This window comes from Ctenopharyngodon idella, unplaced genomic scaffold (assembly GCF_019924925.1).
Source record: "Ctenopharyngodon idella isolate HZGC_01 unplaced genomic scaffold, HZGC01 HZGC01CH27, whole genome shotgun sequence".
Classification (NCBI taxonomy): Eukaryota; Metazoa; Chordata; class Actinopteri; order Cypriniformes; family Xenocyprididae; genus Ctenopharyngodon; species Ctenopharyngodon idella.
Genome location: NW_026138718.1, coordinates 52,819 through 72,328, shown reverse-complemented (window position 1 = coordinate 72,328; position 19,510 = coordinate 52,819). Strand labels below are relative to the sequence as shown.

The 19,510-nt window shown below is 39.9% G+C and overlaps 1 protein-coding gene across 8 annotated transcripts in view; it reads right to left on the bottom strand.

Moving 5' to 3' along the window:
* Nucleotides 1-18,202, bottom strand: part of LOC127507983 (hepatocyte cell adhesion molecule-like) — a 46,615-nt gene extending 28,413 nt beyond the window's left edge. For 3 of the 8 annotated variants that reach the window (XR_007928651.1, XM_051885398.1, XM_051885401.1), the window contains exon 1: nt 159-1,409. Coding sequence is in view for 6 of the 8 variants with exons in the window: in XM_051885398.1 (XP_051741358.1) it covers nt 159-207 (49 nt within the window). In the remaining 2 variants the exon portion in view is untranslated. Of the gene's footprint in view, nt 1-158; nt 1,410-8,515; nt 9,548-16,378; nt 16,444-16,531; nt 16,652-16,717; nt 16,972-17,433; nt 17,749-17,919 lie in introns of those variants that run through there. The other 5 variants (XM_051885403.1, XM_051885402.1, XR_007928652.1 and 2 more) reach the window with 5 other exon arrangements.
* Between the last annotated feature and the right edge of the window lie 1,308 nt (nt 18,203-19,510).

The following is a 19,510-nucleotide window of genomic DNA, read 5'->3' as shown; positions in this document are numbered from 1 at the left end:
TCAATATAGTCAATGAAAGGGACAGCAGCATCAACAAAAATATCTGACTATATTAATCTTATAGAACTGTAAAATATTAGAAGCAAAATGAATGATGGAATAATGTGTTTGTAGGCAAATGATAAAATAAACTGAAGTGAGGCCATAAAAATACTCACCAGCCTGACACAAGCACAAACTGATGAAAATAAACATTTTCTTCAGCATTTTATGAAATAGTTTGACAACAGAACTGTGATAATAGTCGTATCCTGACACTCGTGAAAACGTTGAATGTTTCTTAAAGCGAATGAATCTGCGGGTCTGTTGGAAAGTGGTTCAGTGAAACTAAACTCCTCCCTTCAGATACTGCCATGCCTTCTTAAAATGAGTTAGAAAGGAGAGAATGGGAACTATTTCTAATAATATGATCAAAATATTATCCTTTATTAAAACAAGTGGTCAGTGGCTCTTAAAAAAGATTCATGAACTGAACTGAGTGTGTCAGACTCCAGACGTTCAGACATTCAGAGGCTCTCCAGGAACAACATCACATCAAATTTAGAGACATTTTTGCCCCAAACCTCTATTTATTACAGATGCTGGGATGTGTCCGTCAAGATCCAAAAGAAATGAAATGACAGACTAATTCTGTTTTGAGAAAGAAAAAGTTCTGAAACTTAAAAGAATTACTGTCTGTGTGGGAGGAGCTACTGGACGAGTTTAACTGCTGGATTATGGCTACAGTTCTCTTTATATTATCATTATATTTATCTCTTTATATTTTATTTGTTCACATACAAGCCATTCTGATCTTTATTGCTTCCATCATTCATTTTGCCTTTAATATTGTCAAGTTTTATCAGACGTCGTTTTAAATAATTACATATTTTATTTATCACATCACAAAGATTTGAAAATTACAAATAATAATAATAAATATAGCCACGAGCAGCAATCATCTGGGTTCAAGCACTTTAAGGCCTTTAAGCACATACATAAAAAGGTATTATATTTATATTGTATTATAGCATGTTAACTCCATTAAGTAAACGTGCTTACACACACATTTTGTTGCAGAAATGGATATTTGAAATCAATAATGAGGTAAGAAAATGCAGATTCTAGGTTTCCCCTTTAAAGATCATCATGTTCAGGTCTCAATGTAACTGTAATGTTATATTACTAAAAAAACATACGTCAAATGAACAAATGTAGCGGTAAACCTTGACAAAATGTGATTTGTAATGATATTATAAGGATTTATATAGTTTAAAGGGATTTTAAATGCATTGAAACCTTGAACTATATTAGCGGCCTTCTGCTGCCATCTGGTGGCACAAAATGACAGTATCAGGCAATTTAATATAGAGAAAATATGGTTTTAAAGGTTTTTTGACAGTTATAGCACCACCTATTGTGTGATCTTGCCCACTTTTTTTGGGTGTCCTCAGAGTGTGCCCATACATATGCATGTTAATTTTGGTGAAAATATCTCATTTCGTTTTGAAGTTATAGACACTTATATATATATATATATATATATATATATATATATATATATATATATATATATATATGAGAGCATAAAAAATGACCCATGAAAGACTTTGATTTTTTTGCCACTTCCTATCAAAATTTTGACATTTGGGCTGTAACACCTAGTAAACCAACTTAGGTTTTCGTGTTTCCAACGGTGGTTTCGTCTCGATCGGACTAACAGTTTCGAAGATATTTGCAAAAAAGTTTTTTAAGCGCTAAATCACAATGTGGCACAAACCATAAGGCGAAACCTGGCAAGACTTGTATCGGTGGATTCGTCAAGGTTTCAGGAGTGGACGTGACTCCTGCGAAAATAAGTCGACCACACCCAGAATTATATACATTTTCAGCTAAAACCATTAAAAAATATGATTTTAAAAGTTTTTTAACAGTTATAGCACCACCTATGGTCTGATCTCCATAAAAGTTGGCATGCTTTTTATCGTGACCAAAGATTGAGCCCATACACACGTGAACCGAGTTTGGTGCAAATATCTCATTTCTTTCTCGAGTTATAGCCATTTCAGTAGAAGTGGCTTCCCCCACATCGTACGTTTTGGCGCCCCTTAGCGATCGTGAACCAAAATTTCGATTTGATAATCATTGATGTTCAGACTCCAGAGAACATTTCTGCACTGGTTTGGTTCCGATCGGGTCAAAAACCTAGGAACTACTTCGCAAAAGTAGGTTTTTTCCAAAAAAACCAAAATACCCGAACATTGCATCCGACTTGCATCCGACATGCATCTTGTCCGCCTTGAGCCAAGGATTCCAACAATATTTCACTTGAGCTTGGGCCTATAGCCGCCTTTCCACTGCACATGACAAACGACAGCCGTTGGACCGGAAGTTATTCATTTCCAATGGAGAGTAGTACGGGGGCTGCGTGGAGTTCCGATCATGCGAATGCGGAAATTTCGGATCCGATTTGAGCTTTCCAGGCAGGTGTTTTGAGGCAAACTGGTGCTAAACTTTGCAGGACAGTGGCCCTCCAGGACTGAGTTTAGACACCCCTGAACTACTGTGTCATTCAGACTCACACTGACATCAAGAATCTGCGTATGAATCTCAGCAATGGTGACAATCAACAAAAAGCTAGTGCTATAGTTCTGGTACAGATATTTATTTATTTAATTTTATATTTTGCACTTACTACTTTAGTACTTACAGTAATGTGGTATTATATATTGTATTATGTCAAATTTACTTCTGTCTGTATTATTCTCACCAGTCAGTGTAATATGATGTAGCATGTGAGGGGTCAAGGGTCACAGGTTTACAGCCTTGCAGGAAAAACAGACTGACCTATCAGGGTTTTCATCATGAGATTAGGGTTTAGCAGATGTATGGTAGTATCAAATCTAAATTTTAACTGGCATGTTACAGTGAGAGTGCTGAAATAATGTCATTTCATGTTCAGACACAAGGGGGAGATAAAGCACTGTATCTGGGTCTTCTGGAGGGAAAAACTGGCTGATGACACCACAGTCATTTCATCATTTGTGTTTTGATCCACACATGCAGGTACTTCTCTAAGATGTTTACTAAAGATCTAGAAATCTGGAAAACATCTGCTGTGTAAAAACATCTGATAATCATATTAGAAAAAGCAGTTAGTCTTAGAGCAGTCTTAGGCTTAGAGAGACGTACTGCAGATGAGCAAACACAGATGTAAATGGACGTCTCTGAGATGAATGTGTGCTATCAGGGGGTGTAATTTTTTTCTCAGATCTTAATTTTTGAGGCCATGAATGTTAATGCAAATGTAAATGTAAATGTGAAGGTAAGATATAACAAAAATAAAGACCATCATAATAATAATATTGGTCTATTAGAACATTTAACCATCTGCAGACCCCTTTATATACGTACTTTCCATATTCATTTCAAAACTTGAATTTACTGACTGGAACACGGACCCATCTCCAAACATGCACACTAACTTCTATTCACTGTAGTTCTCAGTGCTTTAGAAATGATAAACAGAATTTCAGATGTCTGACACTGCCAGGGCGCCATCTAGTGGCTGCCAAAACCTCACTGAACACACGCACTGACCCCAATGTAACTCTGCTGGAGCTGAACAGGATTGCTAGAGTCTGGAGGATCAGATGAGTTGCTGTCTTCCAGACTGGTCATAGCTGGTCTAGCAGGCTGGTTTTGAGGGGGTTTGACCACTCTTTTTGTTTAACTGCTCAGGCTGTGACCACTGACCAGCTGAACACCAGCTAGGCCAGACCAAAAACAAACCAAGACCTGCTAACCGTCTCAGGCTGGTTTTAGCGTTTTTTCACACCAAGACAATGATACAATTATTTCACTCACCTCTCATGTAGAAATCCAACACGTCCTTTGAAATATTTGTTAAAATAGTTTGCTAAAAAATACGATTGCTTTAGGTAGGCATAACTTTCATCTTTCTGATGAACACAATCAGAGAAATATTAATAAATATCCTGATGCATCCGAGCTTTATAATGGCAGTGAATGGGATCAATGAGTATGAGCTGAAGAAAGTGTCTCCATCCACATCCATCCATCATAAACGTACTCCACACTGCTCCGGGGGGTTAATAAAGGCCTTCTGAAGCGAAGCGATGCATTTGTGTAAAAAATATCCATATTTAGAAAGTAAAATATGTAGCTTTCGCCAGATCGCCTTCCATATTCAACTTACAAAAAAAGTCTAACGCCTCAGTCTCAACCTACAAAAAAGTAAGTTGAATACGGAAGGTGATGTGCGGAAGCTGGATATTTTACTTCATAACTTGTAAAATATGGATTTTTTTTTTTTCCACAAACACATCGCTTCACTTCAGAAGGCGTGGAGTACGTTTATGATGGATGGATGTGGATGGAGACACTTTCTTCAGCTCATACTCATTGATCCCGTTCACTGCCATTATAAAGCTCGGATGCATCAGGATATTTATTAATATTTCTTCAATTATGTTCATCAGAAAGAAGAAAATCACCTAGGATGGCTTGAGGGTGAGTAAAGCTTGGGCTAATTTTCATTTTATAGTGAACTAATCCTTTAAGTATAAAGAAATATGTTCAGTGCTTATAGTTCAAGGACACGGTTTTGACGTAAGTGAAAGACACCTGAACTGGATCAGTTTAGTAAAGTTGGCAACATATTCACAGATTGAATTTCCTGGATCAATAACTCGTGAGCTAAACATTGTTATTAACGTTCCTATTGGAGTCTATTTGTCCCAATTTAAATTTTTTATTATTCATATTTAAAGAGTTAGTTCACCCAAAAATGAAAATAATGTCATTTATTACTCACCCTTATGTCGTTCTACACCACACTCCGAAGCTTCCTGAAGCAGTGTTTTGAAATCGGCCATCACTAAATAAGTCGTTATTTTGTTTTTTTGGCGAATCAAAAATATTCTTGTCGCTTTATAATATTAATATTGAACCACTGTACTCACATGATCTGATTTAAATATGTTTTTAGTAAATTTATGAATCTTGAGAGAGGAAATGTCATTGCTGGCTATGCAGGCCTCACTGAGCCATCGAATTTCAACAAAAATATCTTAATTTGTGTTCTGAAGATGAACGAAGGTCTTACGGGTGTGGAACGACATGAGCGCGAGTAATTATTGACATTATTTTCATTTTTGGGTGAACTAACCCTTTAATGGCTTTTCCTAATTTAACTGTCTGACAACTAGGTAAACATAAAATTACCATGATTATATGTTTTAAATGTTCTGTACACATTCTGTAGCATCAATGTTCTCTGGGGTCAGTTTGACACCAAACTAACTTTTTTTTTGTGGGGGGGGTTGGATGAGATTGAGGATGTTATAAATAATATATGGTAGTAATAATAATTGGTGATGGGAAATCGAGGCTTTCTGAAGCATTTGAGGCTTTCATCAAATTGTGCCGAAAAATGGTTCATTACTGGTAGCTTTTAACACAGTGCGCATTAGCGACATCTGGTGGTCAGACTTGTTTTCTTCACCATATCTAAATCATCGCGGAGCAGATCTACGGTTTGAAAAAGCACGTGACCAAAGCTTCGGAAGTCTGTGACATACGGAATCACTCTTGTTTTGAATCAGTTCTATCTAATCTGATCTAAATTAATTTGTGACAGTGAGATCACAACTCGTGTCACGTGTAACCTGGTCAACGGTTCATATATTGATCAATAATATAAAATATACAATGATGTGATCATAACTGACGTGAGTAGTTGAAAAAATATTTTGGGTGAGCTGTTTAACCCTTATGTTCTGTTCAGGGTCTCTGAGACCCCAGTAATAAAACATGATTTAATACATTTTCCTTTATGGATCTGATGAAGTGCAATTTTTTCAAACCAGCTGTCTCGACTTTCCAATACTGCATGACGTTCAAAGCTTCAGACGTCATCAATCACGTGGTACTGTCATTTCGATACAAGCATCGGTACAGTGTGTGATACAATAGTGCTTTGAAAACTGCGTCAGAGCATCGAAGCCCCGGTATCAACTGTCCCATCACTAATAATAATATAATCTAATCAATCTTGCTAATCATGCTAGCAACACCCTAGTAATTGAGCTGAGTACCTTAGTGACTGCATAGCAACACCTTAGCAACCACTCTGAGTACCTTTAGATACCCTAGCAACCACATAGCAACACCCAAGCAAACAACCTGAGTACCCTAGCAACCACATAGCAACACCTTAACAACCACCCTGAGTACCTTAGCAACACCCTAGCAATCAACCCAGGTACCCTAGCAAGCGCATAGCAACACCCTAGAAACCACCCCGAGTACCTTAGAAACTGCATAACAACACCCTAGCAATCGCATAGCAACACCCTAGCAACCACCCCAAATATCTCAGCAACTGTAAAGCAACACCCTAGCAACCACTCAGAATACCCTGGCAACTGCATAGGAACACCCTAGCAACCACCCCGAGTACCTTAGAAACTGCATAACAACACCCTAGCAACCACCCCAAATATCTCAGCAACTGTAAAGCAACATCCTAGCAACCACTCAGAATACCCTGGCAACTGCATAGGAACATCCTAGCAACCAATCTGAGTACCCTGGCAACTGCATATAAACAGCCTAGCAATCACCCTGAGTACCTTAGCAACCGCATAGCGACACTCTAGAAACCACCCAGAATACCCTAGCACCCGCATAGCATGCCAGGAATCACTCAGAATACCATGGCTATACACTAGCAATTGCAGGGCAACACCATAGCAACCACATAGGAACCACTCTGCATACCTTAGCAACCACATAACAACACTCTAACATGCTACCAACATGTTAATCATCCTAACCTGTTAATCTTGCTAACGTGCTAACGTCAATGCTATTCATGTTACCTACATGTTCAATTATCTTAGCAGCTGCTAATCAAGATAACAATGTGTTAAATTATGTTAGCAATGTGGAGGGCTATTCACATCCCTGCAAACACACCCCTGTGAGGCCTATACTGGCTTTTTGCGGGCACAGTGGGCTAGGACCAGCCCACAACAAACCTAAACAGGCCCAGTGTGGGCTTGCCCAGGCGAGGCCCACAGCTTTGGGCTCACTGCGGGCTCTCTGTGATCAGCCCACACCAGCAAACTGCCCACATTAAGCCCATGATGGTCCAGTGTGGGCCAGCCCGTTCGGGCCCAGAGCAACTTTAAAAATTACAAAAATAATCTGTAATTAATACAATAACAAAACAGTTAGATGATTAAATGGTCAAATGACTGGCAGTGAAGTAAAATCTCCTTATTTAAATAAGCTGAAAACACTGTCACATGATCAGCAGCAGAACATTAAACACTAACAGATCTGTGTAGATCTCAGCATCTTCACTTATTACAATACAGTTTGACTATTTGTTTCATACAAATCTTTTAAATGTTGATGTTTTATTGAAAATAGTACATTTTGAAGTCACCGTTATGGAGGTCAGTGTTTGCTGTAGTTGGGCTCTTGACCCTTGACTTCCTAACTTTAATGTTTCTCTGGCTGCTGTAACTGTGTGTTTCTGAAGCACTTTTGATTAAACAAAAACTGCAAGAGAAATTCTGGTTAGATGAAGTTGATTACTTTATTGATACTTTATTCATCATGCAGTGGTCATAATCAGAGAGATTTATATTTTACAGAGTATGATTTAGGGAATGTTTGAGTGGCAGATGCCCCTGCCAGTCATTGACCATTTCTTTTTTAATGATCATTAACCGTTATTTTCATTAAATGAACAAATTCTCAGGGGCCCTGCGACCACCTTCCTAATATTGTGTTGGTCCCCCTTTTGCTTGACGCAATGATTGACAGGGCGGGGCGGGGACTTGATCGCCTCAGAATGCATTTTCAAATCCACATTAAATTTTGCTAAATTCATTGCGGGACATTTAATGAAAATGCAATCACGAGTGTCTTAACTGTGAGTGTAAATACAATTAAGAAAAATAACATTTAAATGATCATTTTGCTGCAATTTTTGCTTGAACATATTAAACCTATATAACCATTTCTGCAATGCATTTTCAATTTAATTTTGCAACTTATAATGCGTTAAAATATGTTTAAATTATATGTTAAAAGTAGTATAGGAAATAGCAAATGTAAATTATATTATTGAATTTGAATTATCATTTTGGCCCAAACATTATATGGTATGGAAAAAGTACATTTAAATACAGAAATGAATTGCCATTTTGCAAATTGAATATTGCTACCCATATGCTTCCATACAACTCACTAGAAATAATGTTTTGAAGTGTAAATTTGGATACTGGAAATCAAGGTTAAAACAAGACGATATTTCTACAATATTCCCAGACATCTGATTTGATCTCAGTCAAGTTTGGGCTATTAGGCATTAAAAGATGTATTGAAAAGCCCAAAAAGTGATTATGATACAGATATAATCATTGCTCAGATACAACAAAAATCATGAAATTATTCTTGGTACAAGCAGATTGAGTAGAGAAAAAATTAACAATAAAAGTTGTTGATAAAATGAGTAACAAGTTTAATCGGCGATAAGTTGGCGAACACAAAAATTAAGTAAAAAGGACTGAGACAATTTTCTCAATTTACAAGATAACCAACAATAAAGAACAAGTTGGAGTAATTAAGTACAATTGAAAGTCTGATTCCTTAGGAAGAAGAAAACCTATACAACACTGAGATTTTCTTCCTGTTTAACACAAACTTCCACTTTCCTTCATAAAAGAGAGTAAATGAATTAGAAAATAATCTGATACAAATTCATATGAAGAAAACTAATAAAGCATAATGATTTCATTTATACAACAAAGGAAAATGGTATATATGAATAAAACATATAAAAGACTTTACTTCTTAGATATCGTTCTTTTGGGAGTAACTGCATCTTTGAGTTTTTTCCGGTCTCACACTCGAAACCACTGGTCTTAAAGATTGTGACAAGTTTGAATTACTTTTTATGAGGCTGGAACACATTTATATGAAAGAGCTTTTATTGCTCAAAGCATTATTGGGTCACATTTGGTGAAAGTGCTGGATCTGAACATGAACTACTTTGTTTTCAGTACGACAGCATAGAGATCCTGAGTGAAACACTTCATACAGCGATCACATGTTCAAGTCTTAAAGCTCCAGTCACCTCGCGAAGATCCAGAAAAAAGTCAGTTGGAGTCTCAATGACTGCTTCACTCAGAGAAGCTGTCAATCTCAGCTGTCAATCATGACGTCTCACCCCCGATTTTATATCATCAAATAACTAACTAAAACCAAACTTATTTAAAGAATGAGCACTTGAACTAACACCAGCGTGATAAAAACTGCCTAATATGACAAATTGTCTTTGGAAAAAAATATTTGAAGTGTAATTTAAATGTTTAGTTTGTCTCGCGTCCCACTGGAATACATGGAGAGGGCGGAGTTTATGACCTATACTGCTTCCAGCCACCTGGGGGCGATCGAGACGCTTTGGCTTCACTTTTCAGGACTCGTGTGGCACGTTTGTGTACTCCACATTATCCTCCTCTGTAACTCTCTGAAAGAAAACACAAAAGCACCGTTCATAAATGTATTCATCACATTATTGGCACATCTATCCATCCTCTTTCCACAAGCACAGAAAATACAGCAGAAATACTTTTGTCAGCAATTTCCTCACAACGGGTCCCAAGTGTTGTTATGAAAAAGAAGTTTATTCATGTGTGCTATTAGTATACTTCTTTTTGACTTTGTCTACTTTGTATGTACTTCTCAGAAATAAACTTAAAATCACATTAAAGTTTACTTGACTTAAACTGACAGAAAAAGTATATTAGTATTTATCTTGGCACTGCAGTTGTCACGAATGTGGCTCCTGCGCCTCCTCCTCCACACCACCGGAGGGAGCCATCACCTGAATACTGACTGTTTCCCATTCAGACTACGTTTCCCATAGGCCCTCCTTCCTGGGACTGATTGCGCACACACCTGCACCTCATCACACTCACACTATTTAAGCCACACACTCACACACACACACCGCAAAGTCTTGATTTGCCCTGGTGATCATTACTGAGCGTTTTCTTGTGGACTGTTTCCCTGTTACCGTTGGATTGTTTATTCTCTGTGATTCTTTGCTGCCTGCCCTGATCTCTGCCTGTGTACTGGATTGTGTTCGCTTGCCGCCTGCCCTGATCTCTGCCTGTGACTCGACACCGTTTGTCTGCCGCCTGCCTCGACCATTGCCTGTCCCTGTTTATGTCTTTGCCCTTGCCCCTGTCTGCTTTGGTGATTGTTCTAATAAAAGCTGCAAATGGATCCCCACTCTGCCGACCCTTCATTACAGAAGACTTCGCCAAATAACGATCCAGCAGCAATCATGCAGATCTCCACCGAGCTGTCCGCCCAGGCCAACCAGCTCGCGGTACATCAACACCAACTGAATCGATTGACTTCTCTTATCGAGGAGCTGGTGAGAACCCTGCAAAATCTTCGATTTGACGCCGCCGAGGCCGCCACGCCGCCGACAGCCGGGACTTCACTGCCGCTCCCGCTGTAAATCCACGCTTCGCACTCCCAGAGAAGTTTGACGGTAACCCTGCAAAGTGTAAGGGATTTCTTCTTCAATGTTCTCTGTTCATCAACCAACAGCCAACTCTCTATCCCACTGAGTCCAGTCGAATTTCCTTTGTCTGCTCCCTGTTGATGGGTAAAGCGCTGGATTGGGCCACGGCCATATGGAGAGAGGATAGTTCTGTGTTTCCCACCTATTCGACCTTCCTTCAAAGCTTCAAAGAGGTCTTCGACCATCCGGAGGGAAGCAAAAGCGCAGGGGATCAATTGCTGTCGCTGTGTCAAGGTAAAACCACAGCTGCCAAATACGCTCTTCACTTTCGAACCCTCGCCGCTCAAACAAACTGGGTCGAGGACACGTTGAAACTATTGTTTCGCAAGGGGCTGTCTCTGGAGCTTCAAGCCGAGCTCGCATGCCACAACGAGGGAAAATCGTTTAATGACTTCATTGAACTAACCATTCACATCGATAATCTCCTCCGGTCACGACGCCCTATCCGTCTTTCCATTCTGACCAATCCTACTTTAGAACCCATGCAGCTCGGGTACACCCCGCTTCATCCAGAGGAGAGAGAAAGGAGACGACAACTTCATTTGTGCTTGTATTGCGGTCAGGCCGGCCACATCAAGATCAACTGTCCCATTCGACCCAATCCATCCAACCCGAAAGCGGTGAGTTCTCCACTCTCTACCGACTATTCTTCTAACTGCCTCAAAATACCCATTCAGGTAACAGTGAATGACCAATGCATAACCACGCACGCACTTCTGGACTCTGGGACAGCGGGTAACTTCATGTCAGATACATTCATCAGAGAACACAATATTACACTAACGGACTGTAACTCTCCATTGACAGTGGAAGCGCTAGATGGGAGACCCATCGGAGGAGGAAGAGTGGCGCACATCACCGCTGAACTCACAATGCAAGTGGGAGTCCTTCATCACGAACGCATCCGATTTTATGTAATCCACTCACCCAACAATCCAGTTATCCTTGGTCTCCCGTGGCTCAGAACTCACAACCCGCTTATTTCCTGGAAGGAGGGCCAGATTGTTCAGTGGGATGCCACCAGTCACGAACACTGCCTGAAACAGATCACTCCCATACCAGTTCAGGCCGTTTCAGTTCACGAGTCTAACACTGACGAGCCCGACATACCTGCTGAGTATGCTGATCTGGCGGTCGCTTTCAGTAAAAGCAAGTCAACTGAATTACCTCCTCACCATCCCAGTGACTGCGCCATAGATCTGCTACCTGGTACCACGCCCCCCAAGGGCAGAATATTTCCCCTGTCTCAGCCGGAATCAGCAGCTATGAAAGCATACATCGAGGAAGAATTGGCCAAAGGTTTTATCCGACCTTCCACATCCCCGGCAGCATCCGGTTTCTTCTTCGTCAAAAAGAAGGATGGCAGCCTTCGGCCCTGCATAGACTATCGCGGACTAAACGACATTACTGTTAAATTCCGCTACCCTCTGCCATTGGTTCCCGCAGCCCTAGAACAACTAAGACAAGCCAAGTATTTTACCAAGCTGGATCTCCGGTGCGCATACAATCTGATTCGTATCAGAGAGGGTGATGAATGGAAGACGGCCTTTTCCACTGCTACCGGCTACTATGAGACCCTTGTTATGCCGTTCGGACTGTCCAACAGTCCCTCCATCTTTCAATCATTCATCAACGACGTCTTTCGGGATATGCTCAATCGCATAGTCTACATTGACATTCTCATCTATTCCAAAACCTACGAGGAACACGTCCAGCATGTCCGGGCCGTACTGCAGCGACTCATTCAGCACAAACTATATGCCAAAGCGGAGAAATCTGAGTTCCATCGTACCTCTACATCATTCCTGGGCTATGTCATCAGTCAGGAGGGAGTGGCGATGGATGATAGTAAAGTAAGGGCGGTGCTTGAGTGGCCTCAACCACACACACTGAAAGAACTACAGCGATTCCTGGGGTTCGCCAACTTCTACAGGCTATTCATCCGAAACTTCAGTGGCATTGCGGCCCCGTTGACTTCCATGACTAAACGGCAATCCACACGCCTCTCCTGGTCCCACGAGGCGGTGCACGCCTTCCAAGAACTGAAGGAGCGATTCACCTCCGCACCCATTCTCCGCCACCCGGACCCAGAACTCCCTTTCATAGTCGAGGTCGACGCCTCCAGCACAGGCATCGGGGCTATACTCTCACAGCACCAAGGTAATCCAGCAAAAACGTACCCGTGTGCATTCTACTCCAGAAAGTTGTCGGCAGCGGAGCGCAACTATGATGTAGGCAATCGGGAGGCGGCGTTGGAGGAGTGGCGCCACTGGCTGGAGGGAGCATAACACCCATTCACCATACTCACGGATCACAAGAACCTGGAATACCTCCGGTCTGCTAAACGTCTGAATCCCCGACAAGCGAGATGGGCCATGTTCTTCACTCGTTTCCAGTTCACGGTAACCTACAGACCCGGTTCAAAGAACGTCAAGGCAGACGCGTTATCTCGTCAGGCAGAGGAGGTGGAACGAACAGAGAGTGAAGAAAACATTATTCCTGTCAAACTGCTGCTCGCTCCAGTTCAGTGGGATGTCATGACCGAAATCACCCAGACAAACGAACAAACAGCACCACCACCCGACTGCCCACCAAACCGCACTTTTGTACCCATGCAGCTCCGCAACAAATTGCTTCACCAAGTTCACGATTTCCCCAGCTCATGCCATCCAGGCATCACAGCCACACTACACCTACTACAAAACCGGTTCTGGTGGGACACCATGGTAACAGACACTACCCAATTCATCAACAATTGCACAGACTATCAAACTTCCAAAACATCACACCAAGCCCCAGCGGGCCTATTACAGCCGCTGCCCATCCCTCAACGTCCTTGGTCCCATATAGCCATTGACTTTGTCACCGACCTCCCGGAATCCCGTGGCCACACCACTATCCTCACAGTAATCGACCGATTCTCCAAGGCATGCCGACTCATACCACTTCCCAAGCTACCCACTGCATTTGAGACGGCAGAGGTTTTATGCAATTACGTATTCCGCTTCTACGGTCTTCCAGAGGACATTGTGTCTGACAGGGGCCCACAGTTCACATCCCGGGTATGGACAGCTTTTTTCAAACAATTAAACGTCAACATCAGCCTCACCTCAGGGTACCACCCTGAATCCAATGGTCAAACCGAACGCATGAACCAAGAACTCACCAGATTCTTACACACATACTGTCAACGAAATCAATCAGAGTGGAGCCGCTATCTGTTGTGGGCTGAGTATGCTCAAAATTCCCTACGGAAACCTGCCACGGGTGTCACGCCCTTCCAATGCGTCTTGGGTTTTCAACCGCCACTCTTTCCCTGGACCGGGGAACCATCCAACCTGCCATCAGTAACCGAGTGGATGCAATGAAGCGAGGAGACCTGGGACCTGGCCCATCATCATCTACAACGCACTGTAAGAAGGCAAGAGACTCAGGCCAATCGACATCGTCGCCCCAATGTGGGACAGTGGGTCTGGCTGTCAACTAGGGACCTGCGTCTAAGACTTCCATGCAGAAAGCTCAGCCCCAGGTTTGTAGGGCCTTTCCAAATCCTCAAACAAATTACCCCTGTATCATTTTGTTTAAAATTACCTACTAACTACCGTGTTTCTCCCACTTTCCATGTGTCGTTGCTGAAACCCTCTGGTGGTCCGAGAGGAGAGCCGGAGAGAGCTGAAGCCCACAACCCCCCGCCCTTGATGATCGAAGGCGAGGAAGCCTATCAGGTTCAAGAGTTGCTCGATTCCAGGCGCCGGGGGAGGAGACTACAGTACCTAGTCGACTGGGAGGGGTACGGCCCGGAGGAGCGATCTTGGGTCAATGCGGATGATATCCTGGACCCATCACTCATAGACGAGTTTCATCAGACGCATCCGGAGAGACCGGCCCCTCGACCATGTGGTACTGGACTGTTTCCCTGTTACCGTTGGATTGTTTATTCTCTGTGATTCTTTGCTGCCTGCCCTGATCTCTGCCTGTGTACTGGATTGTGTTTGCTTGCCGCCTGCCCTGATCTCTGCCTGTGACTCGACACCGTTTGTCTGCCGCCTGCCTCGACCATTGCCTGTCCCTGTTTATGTCTTTGCCCTTGCCCCTGTCTGCTTTGGTGATTGTTCTAATAAAAGCTGCAAATGGATCCCCACTCTGCCGACCCTTCATTACAGCAGTGGGTAGAGGAACATAAACCTGGGAATGTTTTAATTTGTTCTGACTCAGGATCAGTCTTAAAGAGTTTGAGATCTTTTGAATCCAGACACCAAGATATTCCCTTTAGTATCTTACAAATACAAGAAGTGTTCAAAATAATATCTCAGTTTTATATGAGTTCCTGCACACATATGAATAAAGGGAAATGAAGAAGAGGATAAATTAGCAAAACAAGTGTTACAGAGAGAAACCAGAGATTCTAGTTCTATTAAAGTCAGAGATTAAGTTTTATTTTATAGTGATTGAAGAATGGCAAGTAAAGAATAATAATGGGGAAAAGGGTAGATTTCTTTACAGCTTATAATTAATTAAGTAAATCAAAAGATAAAATGTATAGATAAATCAAGGAAAGAAGATGTTATTTATAATAGAATAATGTTAAATGTCCAAACGGATTATGTGAACAATGTCATGTTGAAAAAACACATCATGTGATTCTTGAATTTATGAAGTATGAGCAAGAAAGGAACAATATGATAGAAGAAATAAAGAAAAAGTACAACAAGATAAACTGCTGGCTGGCAACTATTTAAAAAAATGCTGATGGGAAAAAGTTCAAGTACAGTTAAAGGTATATTTCATGTATAAAATGTAATCCTTATATATTATATATTAAATATATAATATATTAAATAAACACGGAAAAGTCTAGAGAAAACTATAATGTAAGATGAATTAATTAAAAATAAATCAATAAATAAATAAAACATTAAATTAACATGATAAAAAAATGTTAAAAAACAATAAATAAATACATTAGATTAAAAAAAGTAAATAGTGATAAATGTTAAAATAATATGATAAAAATGTAAAAATCAAATAAAATTAAAACAATCTAAAATAAATTAAAATCAATTAGATATAAATGGTATAAATTAAATAAATTGTATTAAAGTAAATAAATAAAAAGTTATTAAATGTTAAATTAACATGAATAAAATATAAGAATTCAGAGAAAAACTAAAAGAATTAAAGCAACAAATAAGATTAAAATCTAGAGAAAACTGTAAAAAAATAAGTCAATAAATTAGATTAAAGAAAGAAAAAATTTTATTACAATAAAATTATTAGTTATTAGTTTATTAAATTAATGATTAATATAAATAACATTTATTTTTAAATAAATAAATAATACATTTATCAGTATTATAGTGAGAAGAAAATAATGTAACTTCAGAGATATTTTAAGATTCATAATATTACATATTCCAGTATATTAAATGGGCAGATGCATTTTAAATTTCAGGATGGTGGTCCTTATTTTCTCATATTTCAGGATCCACTTCTGAAAGTGTGAAAAGCCTGATTTAGAGGATTCACTGCTGTATTTTAAAGTTGTGTGTCAGCGGACTAATGTTTGTGTGTCTCTAAATGATGGTCTACAGTGTAAATCCACAAACACATCTACTGCTTTATAAATATATGTTGAGCTGCTGCTGTGTGTGTAAATCATTAAACACACACACACACACATACACACACACACAAACACACACACAGTAAAATCAGACTGAAACAACACAGAGACACACCATACACAGAAATCAAAGATCTTACCGATTTATTTCTGTTTCTTCTGTTGAATGTGGGATCAGCGTAAGTGATCTCTTCTGCTCGAGTCTCTGTTTCAACAATAATGACAGAAACAAACACTCACAGAGATGATGTTTGAGAATTATATACACACATATACATACAGGTAATACTTGCCTTCTCTGTGTGTGTTTCTGTGTTTCCTGCAGATGCAGAAGATCCCGACAGCAGCAACAATCAACAGAGATCCAGCAGCAGCAGCAGCAGAGATCAGCACTGTCAGAGAGACTGGAGGACCTGAAAGAGACAGTCATTAGCCCAGATCAATGTGTGCAGAAACACCAGATATCATCAGTGAAGTACCTGCAGCACATGTGTGACAGAGTTGAGTGTTGTTGAGGTGTTGAGTCTGGTTTCTGATGGGATTGTTCAGCACACAGCTGTAGGTGTTTCTATCCTGATATTCCACCCCCAGAGGTAGAGAGAGACTGATGCTGAGATCAGACACACTGATGCTGGACAATGAACTGTTTCCTTTGAACCAGGAGAGAGTCACATGACTCACATTCACAGCTGAACACACCAATGAACATGATGATGATGATGAAGAAAAGTCTCTGGTGATGACAGGAACAGGCAGACGAGTTGGAAAATGTGAGAGAATATAGATAAATGTGTATTAATGAAGTAGATGAGAAACCAAGACTGAAAAGTAGAGCATTTAAAAACAATCTGATATTGAAAGAACAGCGTACTTGTTCAGCAAGCAAACAACAGTGGCACTGAGAAGTTGAAGATGAATTAAGAGATGTAATTTGTGAATAAAGCATGGACATTTTCAGTTAAATATTTGAGAATATTTTTATTATGCCTCATTTACAATCAAGCTGTAATTTGCAGGACTATTGAATAAAAGTTATTCAGCTGCATAAGATGAATAAATGCTATAGCCTTAAAAAAAAGGAGTCAGTAATGTTATTCCAACATTATTAATATGCTTATTTTCTTAAAGTCTATAACCAAAACTGAACATCAAAGAAACACCCAAATCATCAAACAGACAGTAATTCTCTCCTCACCATAGACAGTGAGATTGATCGTGTTGATCGTGTCTCTGCTGCTGCTGGAGACTGTATAAAGTCCAGAGTCTGTGGTTCTGCTGTTGATGATGGTCAGAGATCCAGTCTGATCCAGTTTCAGTCTGTCTCTGAATCTCCCAGCAGCACTTCCATCATAAGACATGCTCTTGTTGTTCTTTACACTAGCTATGAGAAAGTCACCAAACTTCCACTCGATCTCTTCATGTGTCTGTATTTGAGTGACACTAGAGTTCAGAGAGACTGATTCTCCCTCAGTCACTGACTCTGACTTCACTGCATCAGCAACAAACACACCTGAACACAAACACAAACACCACATTTGGAGTTTTTCAAGTATTTCTGAAGGTTTAGTCTGATAAAACTTGACAATATTAGAGGCAAAATGAATGATGGAGACAATAAAGATCAGATTGTATGTGGGGAAGTGATAATATAAAGAGAAGTGTAGCCATTAAAAATACTCACCAGACTCCAGGAGAACAACCAGAAGAAACTTAACTGTCCATGTCATATATTGGCATTTCGGTGAACGGTTTCAAATTACAACAGTTCCTCATTTCCCAAGTTCCTAAAAGCTACAATTAAACAACAAAAAGCCATAAATGTGATCATAAACGCTGAAGATTTGGTAATAAAGCGACAGAAGAGCTGAAGGAACAGCCAGTGATGGCCGATTTCGAAACACTGCTTCATTAGGCTCCGTCTCCGAAGCTTTATGAATCTTTTGTGTCGAATCAGTGATTCGGAGCGTGTATCAAACTGCCAAAGTCACATGATTTCAGAAAACGAGGCTTCATTGCGTCATCGCTGTTTCTGAACGTTTTTAAAACAGTTTTCAATGTCAATGGTTCACCGGTAGAGGGCGATGATAAAGTGAACCCATGAATCATGCAGATTCACTGAGAACTGTTGAACAAGTGTCTGTGGGCTTTACCCTATGGTTTTATACATTTGTAGATGTTTTAATTAGACATTAGAATAATTAAAATGAATAAAGGTAGTTATTAATCTCTTACTGGCCTGTTTAAGTAAATGGAACAGAGAAACAAGCCCTGAAAATTGATAAAAGAACACATATTATACAGACACTCTATATTTTACGGAAGCCCTAAACGGCCATGGATTATTATTTTTTTCTATCTTGTTTTGTCGTGATCACGACTTATTTTCTCGTGATCTCGAGATAACAAAAGTTGTTTTCTCGTGATCACGACTTAATCTCTGCTGTAAATTACACAAATGTGCCAACAGGTGTCAGTATATTACCAAATTTAACTGATGATGTGCGGTAAATTTCCACTTTACTGTATTAGTTCATATTGGCCCAGATTGTACGAGTTTCGGACAGAGAGAGTCTTCGTGATCGCTTTATTTTGTGCAGTATTGTGTGCGTTAAGTAATTAACTGTTAAATGCTTGAATATGATTATTTTGCTTGAAAGTGTATCTGTTATCGTTCTGACTAGTGCAGGACTCACCACAGTTTCACGACCGCAATAGTTCGGTGTGATACTAAACTTATTGCTTATTAAAACTAATTTTGATGTCACTGTGTAGTATTCTGTTTGCACCTTATTGTGTATCTTTAAGACGCCATTTTAATCATCGCAGTTTCAGTGTTCGTTTCACTCAATGTATATTGATAAGAAATATGATTTATAGCCTATGTCATTTAATTCAGTGATAGTGTGTAACCTATTTTCTACATTTCTTTGTTGGAAACAACACACATACATAAACACTCTTCTCAAACAGCATCCCAAGATTGTTTTAGCCTGTATCAACTGGATTAAAGTTTTGTTTTTTGGAAATCTGGAGTATTGCACCTCTTTTTAATGGAAACTGGAGGAAGACAGTTTCATGATATCACAAGAGGTTTCTAGTATGCCTAATTAGATCTTGATTAGCTGGTTCAGGCGTGTTTAATTGGGGCTGGAGTTAAACTCTGCAGGACTGTGGCCCTCCAGGACCGAGTTTGGACACCCCTGCCATAGTTCAAAACTTACTGTAAGAAAAAAAATAAAAATAAAATGCCATTGAAGATCTCAAATATGAAG